Source organism: Rhopalosiphum maidis, chromosome 2 (assembly GCF_003676215.2).
Source record: "Rhopalosiphum maidis isolate BTI-1 chromosome 2, ASM367621v3, whole genome shotgun sequence".
NCBI classification, from domain to species: domain Eukaryota; kingdom Metazoa; phylum Arthropoda; class Insecta; order Hemiptera; family Aphididae; genus Rhopalosiphum; species Rhopalosiphum maidis.
In genome coordinates, this window is record NC_040878.1 from 84,218,291 (window position 1) to 84,238,277 (window position 19,987).

General features: G+C 27.7%; 1 protein-coding gene across 3 annotated transcripts; it reads right to left on the reverse strand.

The window, feature by feature from the left end:
- Positions 1 to 562: 562 nt before the first annotated feature.
- On the reverse strand, positions 563 to 18,272 carry LOC113551189 (putative uncharacterized protein DDB_G0282133). Of its 3 annotated transcripts, none has more exons than XR_003405112.1 (3): positions 17,678 to 18,272; positions 871 to 10,276; positions 563 to 784 (listed from the first exon to the last, which is right to left on the reverse strand). XR_003405112.1 is itself a non-coding variant. In XM_026953280.1 (2 exons), the coding sequence occupies exon 2, from the start codon at positions 10,250 to 10,252 to the stop codon at positions 950 to 952; it is 9,303 nt and encodes a 3,100-aa protein (XP_026809081.1). In that variant the 5' UTR covers positions 10,253 to 10,279; positions 17,678 to 18,272; the 3' UTR covers positions 791 to 949. The 3 variants fall into 3 exon arrangements, 1 of the variants encoding a protein (XP_026809081.1); XR_003405111.1 differs by having other exon boundaries at positions 871 to 10,279; XM_026953280.1 differs by lacking the exon at positions 563 to 784 and having other exon boundaries at positions 791 to 10,279.
- Between the last annotated feature and the right edge of the window lie 1,715 nt (positions 18,273 to 19,987).

Consider the following 19,987-nt stretch of genomic DNA (forward strand, 5'->3'; position numbering starts at 1 on the left):
ACAAATTGAGAGGTAATTAAAATTTGAATATAAGCTCATGTGATTTATTAAAGCAAAAGCAAAATGAATAGATAAACATGTTAATTATAAAATATAGTACGCTAAATAGTAATTTTGATTACTGTTGGACCAATATTAGGTATGTATTGTTCCAAAAAGACATCAAGAAACAAGATATAATGATCTTGAGTGTAAGGAAAGTTAACTTATTCCTATCACAGTGATAAAATATAAATTTTTAACAAGACAAATTATAAAATGATTCTAGTTTAAAATAAAAGGGTTATAATTTACAGTCAATTGTTTCTATTAAAATACGAATTAATCTAACAATGTTTTAATCTTTGGTTCTTTACAATTCTTTTTTTCCGACAGTCAAAAATAATAAAAATCAATAATTTAAATTAAAATAAAACAACGAAAGTACAACCTCACTCAAATAACAATATAACTTATGATCACCAACAAAAAAATAAAATTATACCTATTTCAAATAAAATATTAAAAATCAACAAAAAAAAAAAAATAAATAAAAATATAATATAATAACTACAATAGGATCATCCATAATTTCTAGTATAGTACACAATGTAGATTATTGATAAAACAATAACATCATTTTATCAAAAACCAAAATCGTAAAAATATAAAATTTAAATTAAAAACAACAACTGAAGAGAAAAATCGTGATAAAGTTTTGAAGGTTGTAATAATTATTATTGGTAACATAATATTCAACTTTTCCAGTTTACATAAAAAATGCATGTTTTTTTATTTAATCTTCCTGAAATAAAAAGTTATGATAAATATAACCATGTAGCGAATATTACAGGAAAATGATTATGCCTATATTAAAAACTTAAAACTCACCTATTAGTTGGTGGTGGTAACGTGTAAGGTGGTGTTGACTGATGATAGTGGTAATAGTTATGGTGGTATTAACTGCAATCTACGAGTATCGAACCCTTTTGGCACAGTGCATGTCCACCTCCACTGATGCTTCCATTTCAGATTCGGATATAGGAACAAGATGTTTAAGGTGTAGAGTAGTGACTCCTTCGACGGCCATTGCATCCAGCTTTCGGTCTCTGACCAACCGAACCATCAACTGAGGAACGCCGCCACCGCTGTCGTTTTTGTCGCCGCTGCCATCGTCTTCGTCGCCTCCGCCACTCTCGAACCCACTACTGCTCACGTAACTGGTATAGTTATTGTCTTGACCGTTTCTTCGGATAACAATTTTTGGCAATTTCCTGGAGAGTTCGTGCGAACGATTATCGTTTGTATCATGGCCGTCATCCTCGTGGCGGTGGTTGTGGAAGTGGTCATCAACGTCGCTATTGTTTGTGACAGGACTAGTTGCCCTCTGCAGTACTAACCGTCTGACAATCACCACCGATTTGGGAGAAGTCATCGGCTGACAAGCTGCCACCTGCCATTCACCCGGCGTTCGGCTTAATCTCACTTCTACTTTAGCAGGGCCCAGCTCGATTTTGGTATTATCCTTGGTCTTATTCCGGTTTCCTTTCATATTAAATATCCGACCCCAGGGCAACTGAACTTTGATCTTGTACATCGGATTTGTCGATACTTTGGAGGCCACGACAACAGGCTTGACAGCGTCTTCGACGCGTCCAACGATTACTACCGCCGCCTTATCGGCCAATAATAGCTGTCGCTGTCGCCACTCCCGTTTTTTCCGTTTCGTTTTGTTCACCCGATGAGCAAGTAGTCGACTGTTAAACTTATCTCTGATGTTAACCCGGACTTTCGCAAATTTTGATATCGTCTTATGCAGAACGCTTTTGTACTCATCTTCCAGTGACTTGTCCCAAAATACTTCGCCACTGCAGTGTTCTGGCGTTGGGTTTTCCGATTGAAAGTCGTCAAATGGCGATGGGATTGGGGTGTTGAAAGGCCCGTTATATTCATCATCATCAATCACATCATTTTTGACCCCAACAGAGACATTTAAAACTTCATCATTTCGTTCGTCATCATGATCGTACATCCGATCTAGTAACTTATTGTCATATTTTTCTCTTTCATCCGGGGTTTGAACGACTTGTGCAATATTATCCGGACGAATAATTGGTGGGATATCCGTCTTTTCGATTGACTCTTTTAGATTATTATCATTCGGTTCAAAGTTCAATTCCTTTTTATACATATTTTGCCACGATGTACACTTTGTATAGGACTTATTTCGTTTTTTGAAAATATGACGAGTCATAAGGTTTTCATCTTTCACTACTTTCAATTTTTTGTAAGGCACATCCGGTTCTTCATCAAATATATTTGTTTTTATCATATTTCTACTATGACGTTTCAATATAAATTTAACTTTTGGTAATTTTATGTCATCAACAACGCTTTTCGAATCTGTACACGCATCACAATTCGTTTTATGAATATTCTGTTCAAATATCACAGACTTTTTTAAACTGGGTGGCTCTTCAAATATATCTTGGCTTATCAATTCACTGTGTTTCAATAAACTTCTAACAGAACCAATTAAATTTTTATCTTCAACGATTGCATTCAAATTGTGTTCATTTCTATATTCTTCGTGGTTTATTGAACTAGGTCTTGTTATGGTCAAATCTACAGCCTCATTAGTTTCATTTGAATTATATTGAAATTCTAATTCATCTTGATTTAATGATCTACGTTCAGATCTAATCAAATTTTCGGAATCATAAATTGCATATGAATTTTGTTGAAATTCTAATTCGACCTGATTTATTGAACTATGGGCAGATGTACTCAAATCTTCAGCCTTGTCGGTTTCATTTAAATTCTGTTGAAATTCTAATTCATATTGATTTATTGAACTAGGCCTAAAACTAGTTGAATCTTCAGAATCGTATATTTCATTTACATTTTGATGAAAATATAATTTATCTTGATTTATTAAACAAGATTCAGAACTTATCAAATCTTCGGACTCGTCAATTGCATTTGAATTCTTAGTTAATTCTAATTCATCTTGATTTTTTAAACTAGGCCTAACACTAGTTGATTCTCCATTTCCATTAATTTCATTTAAATGTTGATGGTATTTTAATTCATTTTGTTTTATTGAAGTACGTATACATCTAGTCAAATCTTCAGCCTTATATATTTCATTCAAATTTTGTTCAAGGCCTAATTTTTCTTGATTTATTGAATAAGATTCAGAACTAGTTGAATCTCCATTCTCACTAATTTCGTTTAAATTATGATGATATTTTAGTTCATCTTGATTTATTGAACTAGGCATAGAACTAGTTGAATCTTCAGAACCATTAATTTCATTTGAATTATGTTGTAATTTTAGTTCATCTTGATTTATTGAACTAGAACTAGAACCTACTGAATCTTCAGAATCGTTTATTGCATTTAAATTATATTGTAATTCTAGATCATCTTGATTTATTGAATTTGGTCCAGAACTAGCTGAATCTTCATACTCACTAATTTCATTTAAATTTTGGCGGTATTTTAATTCATTTTGTTTTATTGAACTACATCTAGATCTAGTACAATCATCAACATTGTACATTTTATTTGCATTTTGTTGAAAGTCTAATTGATCTTGATTTATTGAACAAGATTCAGAACTTTTCAAATCTTCGGACTCGTCAATTACATTTGAATTCTTTAGTAATTCTAATTCATCTTGACTTATTGAACTAAGCCTAGAACTAGTTGAATCTTCAGAATCGTTACTCTCGTTTGAATTATGTTGTAATTCTAATTGATCTTGATTTATTGAACTAGATTTAGAACTTTTCAAATCTTCGGACTCGTCAATTACATTTGAATTCTTTAGTAATTTTAATTCATCTTGATTTATTGAACTAGGTCCAGAACTAGTCGAATTTTCATTCTCACTAATTTCGTTTAAATTATGATGGTATTTTAATTCATTCTGTATTATTGAACTAGGTCTATTTCTAGTCAAATCTTCAGCATTGTACATTTTATTTGCATTTTGTTGAGAGTCTAATTGACTTTGATTTATTGAACTAGGTCCAGAACTAGTTAATTCTTCATTCTTACTAATTTCATTTAAATTATGATGGTATTTTAATTCATTCTGTTTTATTGAACTCGGTTTATTTCTAGTCAAATCTTCAGCCTTATATATAACATTTGCATTTTGTTGAAATTCAAATTTATCTTGATTTATTGAATAAGATCCAGAATTAATCGAATCTTCGAGCTCGTAAATGACGTTTGAATCCTTTTGTAATTCTAATTCATCTTGATTTATTGAACAAGGCTCTGAATTAGTTGAATCTTTATTCTTATTAATTTGATTTATATGTTGGTGGTATTGCAATATATTGTTTTTTAATGAATTCTTTGAGTTTTCAACCTCGACCATTTTATTGCAATATTGTTGGCATTTTAATTCCTTATGGTTTAATAAGTTACATTCGCAATTAACTGAATCTTCAACTCCATCAATTGTATTTGTATTTTGTTTGTTTATTAATTCAGTATTACTTAATGAACTAAGTCCAGTACTAATGGAATCTTTGATTTCACCAATTTCATCTGGATACTGTTGGGATGTAGATTCATCATTGTTTAATGAAAGTTTAGGACTTGTTGAATTTTCAGCAATAAACATCTTTATCGGTTTTTGCATCATTAGTTTCTTGTGATTTAATGAACTAGGTCTAGAACTAGTCAGATCAACGGCTTCAATAGTTTCCACTGAACGTTGTTGGGCTATTAATTCATCGTGATTTAATATACTCGGTTCATAATTCATTACATCTTTATTCTCAATTATTTGATTAGAATTAGTCATTTCAATATGACTCAATAAACAAGGTCCAGAGTTAGTAGAATCTTCAACTTCGTACATTTTATTGGGATTCTGTTGTGATTTTAATTCAAAAGCATGATATTTTTCTTCAGCATTTAATAAATTAGATTTTAAGTTTTCAAATATTGCTAATGTAGCACCTCCTTTAACTATATTGACCGTCAAGTTTTTTATAGGTTGCCTATTTTTTTCAATATTTGACTCGGTTTCACCTTCTTTAATGCTTTCGGTAAATTCTTCTACAGACATAGCTTGATTTTCATTTGTACTATATTCTAGAATCGTTGGTTTGCTTTCAACATCGTTTATCGATTCATTGTGTGGCACTGAAACAGTCATCAGACGACCAGCAGAATTATTTACAAGTTCTTGTAGTAAAACATTATTAGTTTCTTCAGATACATTATGGAACACATCCATATTTGGTTCGTCACAAATTTCATCAACATCCTCTGAGTTTTTATTTTTTAAATTTAAATTTTTAGTAATTTCTAGACATTTAGAAGCATCACATTTTGTATCTTCTTGACAGAAATTTTCTAAAATGTTAGTATCATTTTTGACAGAGTTCAAAGTCGATAAATTATCATATATATTTTCAAAAATATTCTCAACTTCCAAGTTATTACCTCTTTTAGAATTCCTACTAGTATTACAGTTATTTAAATTACATTTTTCTGTATTTTGATTTTCAATATCAAAATCAGTTTGTATTTCAGGGTTTTCGAGGTTTAGTTTTTCTTGAATATTGTTAACAATACAGCCAATTTCAAAAATACGGTCCACTTTATTTTCACAATTAATATTTTCAGTTTCAAATACATTATGACATTGAGTATCATTATTACGATTTAAGTTAGACGTTTCTTCAACTTGTAGCTTTTCTTGAATACCTAGAGTGTTTTTGTAATTTGTTTCTAATTTTACTTTGTTTTCATCATCGTTTATTTCAAATCCACAATCAGTTTTTATTTGACTTTTATTTGTAAATATTTCGTTTGAACTTGTTGATTTTTCAATATTAACAGAAGAACATTCAATTTCTAAATTTTGAATAATTCTTGTATTAAAATCAAATTCATCCATTTTTTCTAAATTATGTATATCAATATTATTATTATCCAATTCAAAAATATTTTTTTTATTAATATTGTGTTCAATTTGTTCTATATTATCAGAATTATACTTTGATTCAAAACTATTCGTGTGGTTACCTATTTTATTGTTTTTATTAGCTTCAATTGGACTTACAATACTTTTAGATTTTGGATTTGATCCAAAAATATTTGATTCGATATTATTCAGCTCAAAATCAACATTTGAATTTTTTCGAACATGAAATAATTTGTTAGTATTCAAATCATTCTGTTTTACTTTGCTAATAATGTTAGCTTCAATAGAACTATTAATTTCACATTTTCCCTTAGAAATTATGGATTCAAGAATACTTTTTTTATTATCAAACTTTAAATTGCGATCTTCTACGTTTAAATAATCGAAACTATTTTTTTTTAAACTTGATATTTTACTAATATTATTTGTGTTTTCGTGTTTATCTTCACAGGATTCGACTTCATTTATAAAATTTGAATTATTGTTTTCATTAACATTTTGAATTTTTCCAACATCGCTATTCATGTTAAACTTAGAATTTTTTTCAGAATTTATAACTGTATGAATATTTTCATTACTTTGCAATTCGAATTCTTGTACATTTTGTCCATGATATTTAAAGACTGTTGTGTCTGATTTATCATGGTAACTGGTTTGTTGATCTAACACAACTGTTTTATTTTTGTTTTCGTCAAAATAATTTTTAATTAAATAACTTGATTGAAAATCACACTGGAAAGGCAACTGAGTATTGTTTGATGATGTTGTATTACTGTTTGAAGTATTAGTTGATTCAACTGTATTTATGTTCCGATCTCTAATTTGATCTTTAATCCTTTCTTCGAAACATTTGTCGACAATATCTTCGTGGAAAGATTTGTTAGATTCGGCATTACAATGTATATCAAATCCAAATGACGTTTCAAATTCATCAAAAGTATCTCGATATTTCTGGTCATCTGTTTTTGTGCTCTCCAAACAGTTAAGAAAATCATTCGAATTAATTTTATCAGCAGTTAAATTGCAATTTGTATTTTCTGGCAATATCATAGTTTTGTCCTGATAATTTTCACTCATATTTGATTTCGATAATAAATTGCGATTTTCGGGATTACTCTTAAATTGTGTAATTTCTACATCACATTGAACAACTGCACTAGACGAAGTATTTGAATTTCCTTTTAATACAAACTTTTCAGACCAAACATCAAATTGATTTAATTGCACACAATTATATTTAGATTTTAAGTCCGTTACGTTAAACGAATTCGTAAGATGTTCTTTTGAATTGTTTTCAATTTTATTAGTTACTACACTATCATTGTCAACACATGGATTATCATATTTTAACTTCTGTTTTATGACTGTATACATTTGACTAGGGTCTCGTAAAGTAGGTTTAACAACATTAAGTTTTGAAGGTGCAGATACAGGTGCTAATGGCTCTTTTTCTTTAAAACTCGGGAGACCAATAAAATCGAGTTTATTTTGATCATTCTTATAATTTAATGTTTCATTTACAGTTGTAATGCACTTAGGTTCATTTAGATGTTCAAAAATCGAACCATCCGCCCGATGTTCATTATCATCCTTTTTAAATTGCAAATAATCGTGTGATTCATTTATAACTGGTAATTCAAACCCATCACTGAAGTCAGGTATTCTATTATTTAAATTAAAAACGTCTCGCGATTGTCGATTAGTAGGTGATAAATCATTCGATTTTGAAAATGGTGGCATATCTTTTACTGCAACCAATGTATCATCAGTATTTTCACTAGAATTATTATTATTTTTTGTTGATTCTTCTAAAGAAGTTATTTGGTTCGGAAACAACGAGTGGTGGGAATTATCATTAGAAGACATATTCATAATTTTTTTATTAGAATGATTTTCATAGCTTTCAATAAAGCTCCAGCTGTCAAAAAATGAATCGTGATGAAGATTAGTTTTACAGTTAACTGTCAAGTCTACACACGGTACATTATCCTTCCACCGAGTAGAAACATTTTTATCTGAGTTCATACTGTCTAAAATATTGTAATTATTTCTGTCATATAAACAAGATGGTTCCATAACTATATTCGTGTTTTTCATAATCTTATCAAGATCATTTGATAAGTTCCAATTCATGCTTTCAAAATCAGTTTGTGTTGATACTTTATCGTGTTTATTTTTATCGCAACCAGTCCTCTGTATGACACTTTCATGAAATCCGTTATATTCTTGTCTATGTGGCGAGACTATAACTGGAAAATGTCTATTACTTGTATCTATTTGTTGTATTGAATGTTCGTTATTGGAAACTGTAGAGTTATAACTATTATTTTCATTAAATACTTTATTGCATTGATTATTGATGCTGTCATTTAGTTTGATATCATTTGACGTAATTTTTTCGAACACAAAAGGATTACCTTTAGTTTCATCGGTAAGCGAAGAAAAGTCAAGAGGTTTCATTATAACACTGTGGTCATACAAAGACGTATTTAAATGTTGTTCTTGGACACTTTGGTCTAAATGCCATGGTGTAGTATCTTCATTAGTAACATTTAAACATCTTTTTGTTATATTTTCCACGATACACGATGAATTCGCGTTATTTGATTTTATAGTTGATGATTTGTTACTTTCATTTAAAACAAAAGAATTAACTCTAGGAATTGAATCCTTGTTACAACTGATTTTATTCATCAAAGGAGGTTCAATACATTTATCTACATGATGTTGTAAATCAAACATTTGTGGATTTTGAATATATTTTGTAGTATTTTTATCGGTACTTTCAATGGATCGATTAGTTTGAGTTATTTGTCCTGTATAGGCTGCTGTTCCAAATGATACGCCTTCATTTTCTTGTGATTTACTTAGGTTAAAAATCCTGTCAGCTAATCTTTCAATGAGATCTGTGGATGAAATATCTGTATTTTTTTTACCGTACCAAGCAACCATTCCATCAAAATTAACGCTATAACTTTTTTCAGGCTGGTTAGTTAATTCGGATGATATTTTTTTTTCAGTGATAAACGGTTTAATAATACCAGTTTCCCGTTTAGTGTAATCTAGGGGTTCAAAATTAGATTTTGAATGTAATTTGGGTTTATTGTTAAAAGAATTGATTTCATTTGGTTCTGCAGTTAAAACTAATGGGTTTTGATTTTCTTTAAGTACTTTTTCCAAATTTTCATAGGAAACTACATTTAGTTTTTCTTGAATTTTAGTCAATGCATCTCCATCAAGTGTCATGCAATCGAGTACCACTATGGGCTCTGTTGTTTCAGAAGATTTTTCACCGATTTCTTCTTCTCCTTCGTCCCAATTAGCTAAAAACTCACGTACGTTTAAATTACTCTTTGAGTTATTTTTTGGCTCGATTTGAGGTGATTTAAATGATTCACTATTTGGTATTTGTACATCTGAATAAGGCACTGGTTGAGTGTTATAGTACTGTTGTAATGAAGGCGGATTTTGAATATTTTGAGATGAAATAGGCAATCTAGAACTGTGATCATGTGATACATACTCAGTCGTATTGTTTTTTAATGAATTATGATAGATTGAAGGTCGATAGTCGTGTACATCAGGCATTGATGGAATGTAATTATAAGGTATATGATGTGTAGCACTTGTAGGTTTTAAATAAGGGTTACTTTGATAGTTTGGTAATCTTTGATAATTTTTTTCCCTACTAAAATCATGCGACACCACACCGGTATGACGACCAATTGGACGTAACCTATCGGTAGACCAGTTAGGATTGGCCGCGGGTGGAATCCACAAGTTATTAGCTGGAGGGCAATAATTTGTGTTGTTTAAATATGAACTATTATATTTTTGTTGATAACAATTTTGGGTATCGTATTTAACTGGTAAATCATTTGGAATGTATGGTAGGAACTGTTCGGAGCACGGAGTTTTCAAAGTCTTTTTTGATTTATAAGATCGATTCAATTGTTGCACTGGTCTTGGGTTATATAACATTTGTGATGGAGATGCTTTTGGTATGTTTTGAGACCTGAGCCGACAACACGGTTGACAGCATTGCGGCAAATTCTGTCCGTACACATTTGAAGGTACATATTGATTAGTAGCTGGCGGGTATGGAGTAGGAAAGTCGAGATTATAATATCTGGAATGAAAGCCATATAAATGTTCAAGCCGATGGTTTGCATTCCACTGATAGACAGGTGTAGTGGGTTCGGTCGATATAAGAGAATTTTGATGTATTGGGGCGACGACATTATGAGGTGGAACATGTGCAGATTGGCAATTTGTAGTTCCATAATTTATTTGACCATCTCTCAGGCTGTTTAACATAACTCCTCAAAAAATCTACATAAGCTGCTAAAAAAAATAAGTAAAATGAAACATAATATTAATATATACTCGGGTAGATTAATTTGTACATAATTATGCTTAAAATATTCGGTAAATAAACCCTTATTGTACTCTTGGTATTCTTAAAATGATTATAGCCATGAAAGGTCTGCTTGGAAAAATATGATCATTGATATCCTAAAACCATTGATTATAAATAATTATAATACCTTACTATAACTACAAGCTGTAAGCCTGTAAGTGTATATTTTAAATATAACAAATAGTCTACAATAAATTTGTTGTAATTATATGAAACAATAAATGTTTTCTTCAGTTTAAAATTTAATTGTTTTCTATACAAAATCAAGTTAAAATAATTTATTGTTTTTTTTAAATTAACTATGCATTACTAATTAATTATATACTCGTAAACCTATGTTCAATTATAATTGTTAATTTTTTTTAAAACATTCTTAAGTTTAAACATTTGTACATAAAATGTATTACAAAATTACACAATTCTCTTTTTTATGTATAGTTTTTGGATATTAACATGAAAAATATATATAAACATGTAAATAGAATATTTTTATGTTGTACATTTTTTGCAATAGGCACATTGGTTATTACGACGAAAATATTTTCAATAAATTATCTACGTTTCCGTTTCTATGGAATAATCGATAAACATAATAACATAACCCCTCGAACTCTTCAGAATACGAATTTAATGACAAATCCAAATTATTATTGTTATTAATTAAATAAGAAAATATAATATTATTTTACCAACGCATAATTAGTATTGTTATTTAATGAATATAAATGACTCGAGATTAATGAAAATAACGAACTAATATTCAAAACCAATATATGCGTATGATTGAATGTATGTAAAATAATTACGGATATCGAATATAAATTAAAAATATATTATTTTATTACATACTAAAGTGTGTTGTAACCATTTGCATAGTTCGAAAAACAACAAACTATATTACCCCAAACTTTATACAAGTCTAATATTCAATACATAATTATTTATAAATTAGCATACCTACTCGTCATTTACCTACCTGCATCAACATTGTAATAAATATTTAGCAAAAGTTTAGTATATTATGTACATATATGGAATTTAATACACTACCTATGTGTTTTCATCTGTTAAATAAACCAGATCAATACGCCTATATTCACAGTTAAGCAAACAGTATAAATGTAAATGTTTACTGCCAACTGTGGCTATATAATTGCTAGCGTGAATAAAATTTTAAAATTCAGATGTGTATAAAATATGTTTTGCGTAGAATATAATAACTGCATATTATAACGTATTATAGTTCTGTATGGTGTAAATTATTTTAAATTTCCAACAATTTTTCAATAACCGCCGTTGTTTAGTTTTTTTTTTTAAACGTGTATATTCGTAATGGTAAAGTATATTAATAATATAGGATACTATATATATTAATATATAATATAACATAGCATCAACAAATTATATTTTAAACTATTTAGTATATATGTATTAATGATGATACATTTTAATTTAACGCGTTTTATAAATATTTCAAAAATTATTTATTTTTATGTAAATATGAAAAATCAGTCACTCGCAATATCATTTCTTGAACAAATATTATAATATTCAAGTTATCTGAAGACCATATAAAATATAAATGGAATATTTACAAGACCTAGAAAAATTACAAAGAACTAAATATGTTTTTATCTTTTGTTATATATATGTAATATAGTTAAAAGAATTGGTTAAAAATATTTCCTTTATAGCTCTTTCAGAATGTTCGTTAATACTTGTTTTCATTCCAATTTCGATCAGAATTATACCTAAAAAATGTAAGTAATTAATCAATGCATTGCAATTATGTAAGGAATTATATACATTAAAATTGTATTTCATTCAATCATTATAAAAACAAACGAAAAAATATAGATGCCTAATATATATTAATTACACATACATATTTTATATTTTGTACACAATATAAGTTAACTTACGTACAACTAATAATGTTAGTTATAGAATACCAATAATAAACCTATTAATAAATTTATGATTATTGTGTAATTATGTAGGTGCATGCAATTATTTGATAAAGTCATCAGCCATCCTCAAAATGAATTATTAATATATTTTTATTATTATTCTTATTAATATTATTAAATTAAAAAACAATAATGTAATGATTATTGTACCATTTTTATATAAATAGGTGTTACGTAATACGATTGCGGTCGCGTATTGATACGTATTGATTTAGATAGCTGCATTATCTCTAACGTCCAGTTATAGATATAAGCTATAATATTATTATTATATAATATTATACACCCACCTATTAGTATATTATCCGAACATGATCATCATTTTTTTGTTGAAACAACTGCCAAATATATATACAAATACCACTAGGTTTAGAAACCGAGATAAAGCTCATTTTCTATAACGTCTAAACATAATAATACCGTCATTATACGATACGTGTTTTGTGAATGTTAGTTGGCTTCATTAGTATAGTATATTATACCCACTATACACATATTATAACATACCTACTAATAAGTTATAACTATATTAGAGCAAAGAAAAATAACAGAGCCTTTACGAAAAGAAAAAATTATTGATTTTTTGAAAAGTCTATTTAAGTTGAATTACACATTTTACAAACCTATTATAACTAGAAAAATACCTAACTATAAAGTTGATTAATTTGGAAAATGTTTTTAAACATGGTTCTGTATAGTTTACAAATGACTATTCCATCATTATTTAATGAGTTATTTCCTGCTATATTTTGGTAAGTATCAATTGAAATTATTTTTATGTTGTTTTTGTTTTTCTGGAAATCATCAAATGGCAAAAAACACAATTTTCAATTTTTAATTTACGGTTTCATAGCATATATTAACGATTTGTTAATTTGATTTAATATTCTAGTAATACTAATCAAATCTTACGTAAACTTTTGTTTTGTTTATTAGCTAGGTATCAATTATTAAGTAATTTATATTTGTTATTAAAAAATATGCTCTTAAATCAAAAAAAAAAATATAAAATAATAATGATATTAATTAGTGATTTCAAACATTTTTCACTTTTAAAATAAACAAATTAATTTAAAGGAGCTAACAATAAATACATATCAATAATTTGTAAACGAAAACGAAATAAGTATTTCAATTTTACATTATTCAATTCATAAATAAAATATAAACACGTTTAGTTTAAGTTACTTGTGCTGTATTGCGTTACCACAAGTAAAAATGTTTAGTAAAAACTATTCAAATCACGATTAAACAAAAAAAAAAAAGATGGGTGACCCTTTTATTCATTTTATTTTTTCAATCTCTACTAGTAAAATATATAAACTAGATACACTAGAACTACATTTTACCTGCTATATATTTATTATAGTATAAAATATTATTTATTACGTGTTTAATATTGCATAACCTTTTTTTTCCCTACTCGTCGTGTACCTATTATATAACATGTGCATGTATTTTTTTCAATATAGATATTCCAAAGCAAATTTAAAGTATTACAAATTAACAGTAGTAGATAAAGAAAACATGACCTGATAACATATTTTTAAAACAATCGAAGAAACTTTATAATAATATATTAATTGAACAGTAAGATGACATGTTTTTTCTACATTTCTGGTTAATAAATAGTGAAGTAAACAATATTTTTAGTTTTAAAACTCTTTAAAAAAGTGTAAAAGTGCTCAAAACAGAAATTTAGTAGCGAAAATAGTAGTGTATAATAATTTAATGAATTAATAACATTTTTAATATTTTAGGTATTATACGATAAACTAACAGACAATATCATAAGTGAACGGCAAAATAAATCGCAGCGTTATTGATATTAGATTCAGTTTGACAAGCGAAAATATATTAGATTGCAATGATTGTATAATAAGTTTATGATGTTTTTATGATTTTTCTCAAACAGAAGAGCATATTATGAGCACATATTTTGGGTAGTAGAAATCGAAAAGCTATAATTAATAATTTATATAGAAAAGTGGCTGCAGAAAATAAATTCAATGAAAGTTGCACTTACAAGAAACAAATTCAGTTTGGTACCCATAATCATTATTCAATTATTTTACTTCATAAGTGTGTACTATATTTTAAAAAATGTTATTAAATATTATTATTTAAACTCAAATAAAATGTTTTCAAAAACCGTGTTAGTCACAATACATTTTTAAAAAACTGAATAGTGAACATTTTCATTATGGTGAAATAATAAAATATTGATCATCTAAAAGGAGGTCGATTAATTTTTCAATTGTTAAAATTATATTCAATGTAAAAATCGTACTTACTAATTACAAAAAAAAAATCAACAAAATTATGTTTTGAAACTTTTAAGTTTCATTTTTGAAGAAAATTATTAATTTTGATTATTTGTTTTTTATATCAATAATAAGATAAACATATGAAATATATTTTAGAGAACACTAACTTTTGGGAAGTAAAAACCTTCAAGAATGCTTTAATTTTCTATACTGAAATTTGAACGCAATTATTGTAACTTAGTGGTGTCATTCATCAAATAATTTGTTTTTTAATGAAAATACCACGATGAAGAAAAATGTAAACAAGCACCTTAGCGATTTATAGATAAATCAAACTTCACAAACACAATAAATTGCCTTAATACTTTGCCCTCGTATTTGTCAGTTTATAGTTAGGTACTTACTAATTAATATTGTAAACAATGAATCAATCATTTTCCAAGCCCAATAAACCCGATAAATGGTCGACATTATGTACACATTTAATTCACTATCTAGTTATAATATAAAAACAAAAAGTTTTTGTCTATCTGCCACGAACATTGCGCGATTTCACAGGAAGCTGCATATTTCTCGAATTCAGTAGCGCTTGATTAACATATGGCTCCCAGAGTAAGAGTTTTGAACTGTTGACTAAACTTTTTTTTTTCATATCAATTAAAAGCAAGCGCGTTCAACTCGAAGACATGAGTCGATAATATTATTTCTTAACACGTTACTATAAAATTTATTTTGTAAAATCGTTGGCACACGACAATGCAATATGCATCAGCTGTTTTAAACGACAGTTGATCATTTTGTTCTTCCGCAGTTCCACGGGGTAAACTATAAAATGTTTAACGAGCAATCGTTTAATTTAAATGCAACGTATAATGTAGTTAAAATAGTTATATCGTATATGTATACTTCTCAATTTATTGGCCAACCATCGTTATATTACTAATATTTTATTATATTTTTATGCATAAGGCGCAAGGCTATCAGCTAAAGATGTACATGTAAAAGCTAATTAATCATAACTCGAACAAATATTTAACTTTAAATATTTTATAGGATTATATTAAGGTACCTATTGAAGTATCAACATTAAAATTTGTATTTTGTTAAAACCTTTATTAGTGTATCAAATTAATTATTCTCAAATTAACTTATCAACAAAATATATGCAATTTGTGTTATCTACTTAATAGATCAATCAAAGTAGTCATTTAATTTATCATTTATACTTACAAGTTACCAGTTATAAAAAATATTACACAAAAAAATTATGTGAACTAACATATTCAAGTATAAAATTTTATTCTGAAAACAAAAAATTATTTATTTACAAAAATGAGTTGTTTTTATTTGTTTAATTCCATAAGTTTCTATATTAGAAATGTTCCAACAGTTTAATAATAGTATAATCCCTAGTAAAAATAAAAAACAATTAAAAGTTTTTTTTTATTAAATTAATTTTTGTTTTATTGACATATATTAAAAGACTATTAATAGTTATGTTACTATTTAAACAAATACTTTAACTAATACCTATATCATTTTAACAGTTGCTGTAGTTTACTGATAGTTAGTGACTACGTTCTACCCACACTATACACAATGGATATTGAAAATATATTTTAATGTTGACATTGTTATAAATATTATTGCATCTTATCATCTAAGTATTACATTAAATTAATAAATTATCAAGTTGTTTTTATGTTTTTAGATAAAAATTATTTTTTAGTTAACTACATACAGAACTATTGACAAAATTAATTTTTGATAAATAGGTAAACTATGACGTTAAACATAATCAAAAATAATTTGAAGATTTCTTAGATAAGTACATATTATATACAGGTTCTATGCAATAAATTATTTACCTAATAGCTAATACTAATTCAGCATATTATACATTTTTATTTATCAGGGTATTTATCTTATATAATTATCTACTCAAAATGGTAGTTAAAATTCATCTCAAGAGTCAGATTCTATTTAGCCAAAAATTAAAGTTGTTCATAAAATTGTATGATAAATTAAATTATACAAAAATAAACATAGTTAAATCATCACTAAATATGTTGTGATGAATGGGATGGTAGAATTAAGCAAACACAATAGATACCTATATGGAGATTCAGAATTTTTTGATTTTTATGTACATAAATAATTGGGTTACTAAATATGTAGATTAACTTTATGAATCCTCCATTAAAATATAAGGTATGATTTTAATTCAGAAGTACATCAAACAATATGTTTTAAAAATTGTCATTAAAAGGTCAATGTTAGAAAAATATTTTAACAAAGTACCGATATCACAATATATATATATATATATAATTTAATAATGTGTCCTATCGTTCAAAAACGAATAATATTATTGACTTGCAACATAATAAATTGTGCATAACTCACTGCATTGTAAAACAATAAAGAAAATTAATATAATCTGGTAAGTACAACAATTGACTTTAAGTTTTTACACAACTTTTTACATAATAATATAATTTTAGAACTACCAACTGATTTTTACCAGTTTTTTTTAATCTCTATGTACGTAACAGTTTAAAGAAAATGTAAGCTACATTATGTTGTTTATGCAATGATAAAATAATAACAGTTGTTGACAGTAATTATGACTTGGCATTGAAGTGCAAATGTATACAACTGAAACTAACGTTGTGCACTTGTATAGTAGGTAGTTATAGCATAATATTGTTAGAATCGATAAATATTATAATACAGATTAAGGAATAGGTACAAAATAAAAATTATATAAAACATATTATCTGTACAGACTTCAATTTTATACTAAATGAGATGAGTGCCTATATTAATTATTTAAAAGTAATCACATAACAGTATGGTAATACCTAGATCATATTATCCAAGCAGAACTCAACACTACAAAACTAACAAAAGTAGGCATTGCAATGGACCTGAGTGAAAGACCTTGTCATCAAAACAAACATATGGCAGTGATCATAAACGGTTACTGAGGTGGACTTGGAGGAGCTAAGTATCAAGTACAGAATTGACTGAAAGAATATCGAGTATTTGGGCCTATTGGGTAAGAAACATTGAAATGACTTACCTTCAGCTTCTATGTGGTCATTCCGAGATTGGCGGTGGCGAGTCCTGATGGCATGGAAAAAAAACACCAAGCGGACAGCGACGACAAATTTATTGTCGACGAGGAGGGCTGGTGAACCGGCGGGCAAACGACGACAACGATACCATATTTCGTGCAGCGCTAATTTCTCGAAAGACAAGAAGAGTGGAAAAAAAGATTTGCGTAACAAACACCAATAGGTACCTAGTACGGTCTATGTAAAACGATGGACGATCACTGCGGTGGCGGTGTGCGACGTGTCTCTGTAAATTCGGCGGCGGTCGTATTATTTTCGTTATTATAATATTATTATTATCGTCGTTTTTATTTTTCTCTCCGCTCGCACGAAATATTTTGTCACACGCACACGCACACACACACACGGGCGTGCACACACACTACACTGCGGGGCCGCCAATGATAAGAAACGGTTGAGGCCATGACGGTTCATTGACGAGAGAGACAGACCGATAGTACCGAAAAAAATATAAAAAAATAACAACAAACAATAACAACACGTACGGAAGAATTCCCCCACCGATAAACTATTACCACAGCAGCACCATCTCGCGGACGATAAGGGCGATGAACCGTTTGCGTTGTGCATATTTAAAATTTAAATAATAAATATATTTTATTATTTTTGCAATATTGTAATACGATTTAAGTTAAAGATAATATTAAATTAAATTTTAATTTGATTGTAATAAAAATAAAATGATATATATTTTTACCATTTACCTTGAGTTGTGAGTAGAGTAGAAAACTATTAAACTATATGCACTATGTAGTATACCATAGTTATAGCCTATGGGCGATCAATTCATGCATAAAAATCTATAAAAAATATTTGCAAAAACCTAAAACTTACTACCAAATCTCTAAAACTCAGCGTTCGATAAGCCAATCAAGCATTTGAGAAAATCTCAAAGGGTCGGTAATAACTAATAAGTGTTTGGTCGTAATTATAAGTGTAACTAGTCCTTTAAGTTAAGAGGGGCTAAATTCCTAAATATGTTTTATAGCAATTTTTTTTTAATTTGATTATTATATTTTATTGTTTCTAATGGACATTTGTGTTTACAACTGATTTAAATGATTATTCGTTTATATGGAACATTATATTTGTTTATATTGTAGGCAAAAATAAAGTAAATACTGATATGTTTATAAGCATATAGGTATATTTACCCAAAAATTCTGGGGGGCTGATTCATTTCGAAAATTTGCAAATTATTTTGTAGATAACAATGTTCAATTTTTAAAACTAATTAAATTAAGGGTTGAAAATTGAATACCTAGGTTTCTCTAAAATAATTTTTACTGAAACCAAAAAAATCTAAAAATTAAATTGAATTCAAAATTTTGATGAGATTAAATTGGAAGAGCTGTAATTAGCAATTTTACCATATTCAACAATATTTTCAAAATATTTAGATTAATTTTAAAGTATAGTTTATGCTGTTGACCCTGTTTTTGTTAATTCGATTTTTGTGTATGAAAATACTCAGAAAATTATTCTGCTTTGGAATATGAAATTAAAACTATGTTGTCATTCAAAAAAGTAAAAACTTTTAAAAAAATAGGGATAAAAAATATTTAAAAATATAATATTTTAATAAAAACGTTTTTTTAACTTGAAACTATGTTAAAAAAATGTTTTCAAAAACATGAATGCTTCTTGAAATAAGTGTACAATAGTAAAAGAATCACCTTGTATATTTAATTATATAGTATAGTATTTTTTATAAATATTATTACTATTATTAACCCTAAATATAAAAAAATATTTATTTTTATAAAACCAACAAATATGTGTATGGGTACCTTTTCATAATAAAAATTTCACAATATTCTCTTTTGGTGTTCCTTTATATGGTGGTATGAAGGTACCATGAAAATTTCAAATATATATAACTAGGTACCATCATTTTTATTTTATGTTGATAATGAGTTGTCAGGAGCTTTTATATATACAGATTAATAATAGTAAAATAAATTGATATAATAACAGTATAAGTATATGATATATGATAATATACTTAGTAAATAGTAATATTAAATAGGCTGACTGACTGTCTCCGATCAAAATTTGTTTTTCGTGTGCAATAACTAATCATGGAATTCTAATTTAACACATCCATTACAATGGTCATTGGCGGCTATCCTTAAAAATATAGGTGTAATGAAACATAAGGAGTAACCACCCACCCTCAATAATATTCATCCATATAACATCCCATCTACTAAATAGTTTATTCAACATGTTGAAAAAAATATTTACTATTAAAC

Bases quoted from the DNA above. Each gene is read 5' to 3' on its own strand.
- LOC113551189 (XM_026953280.1), bottom strand. From the start codon at position 10,252: ATGTTAAACAGCCTGAGAGATGGTCAAATAAATTATGGAACTACAAAT.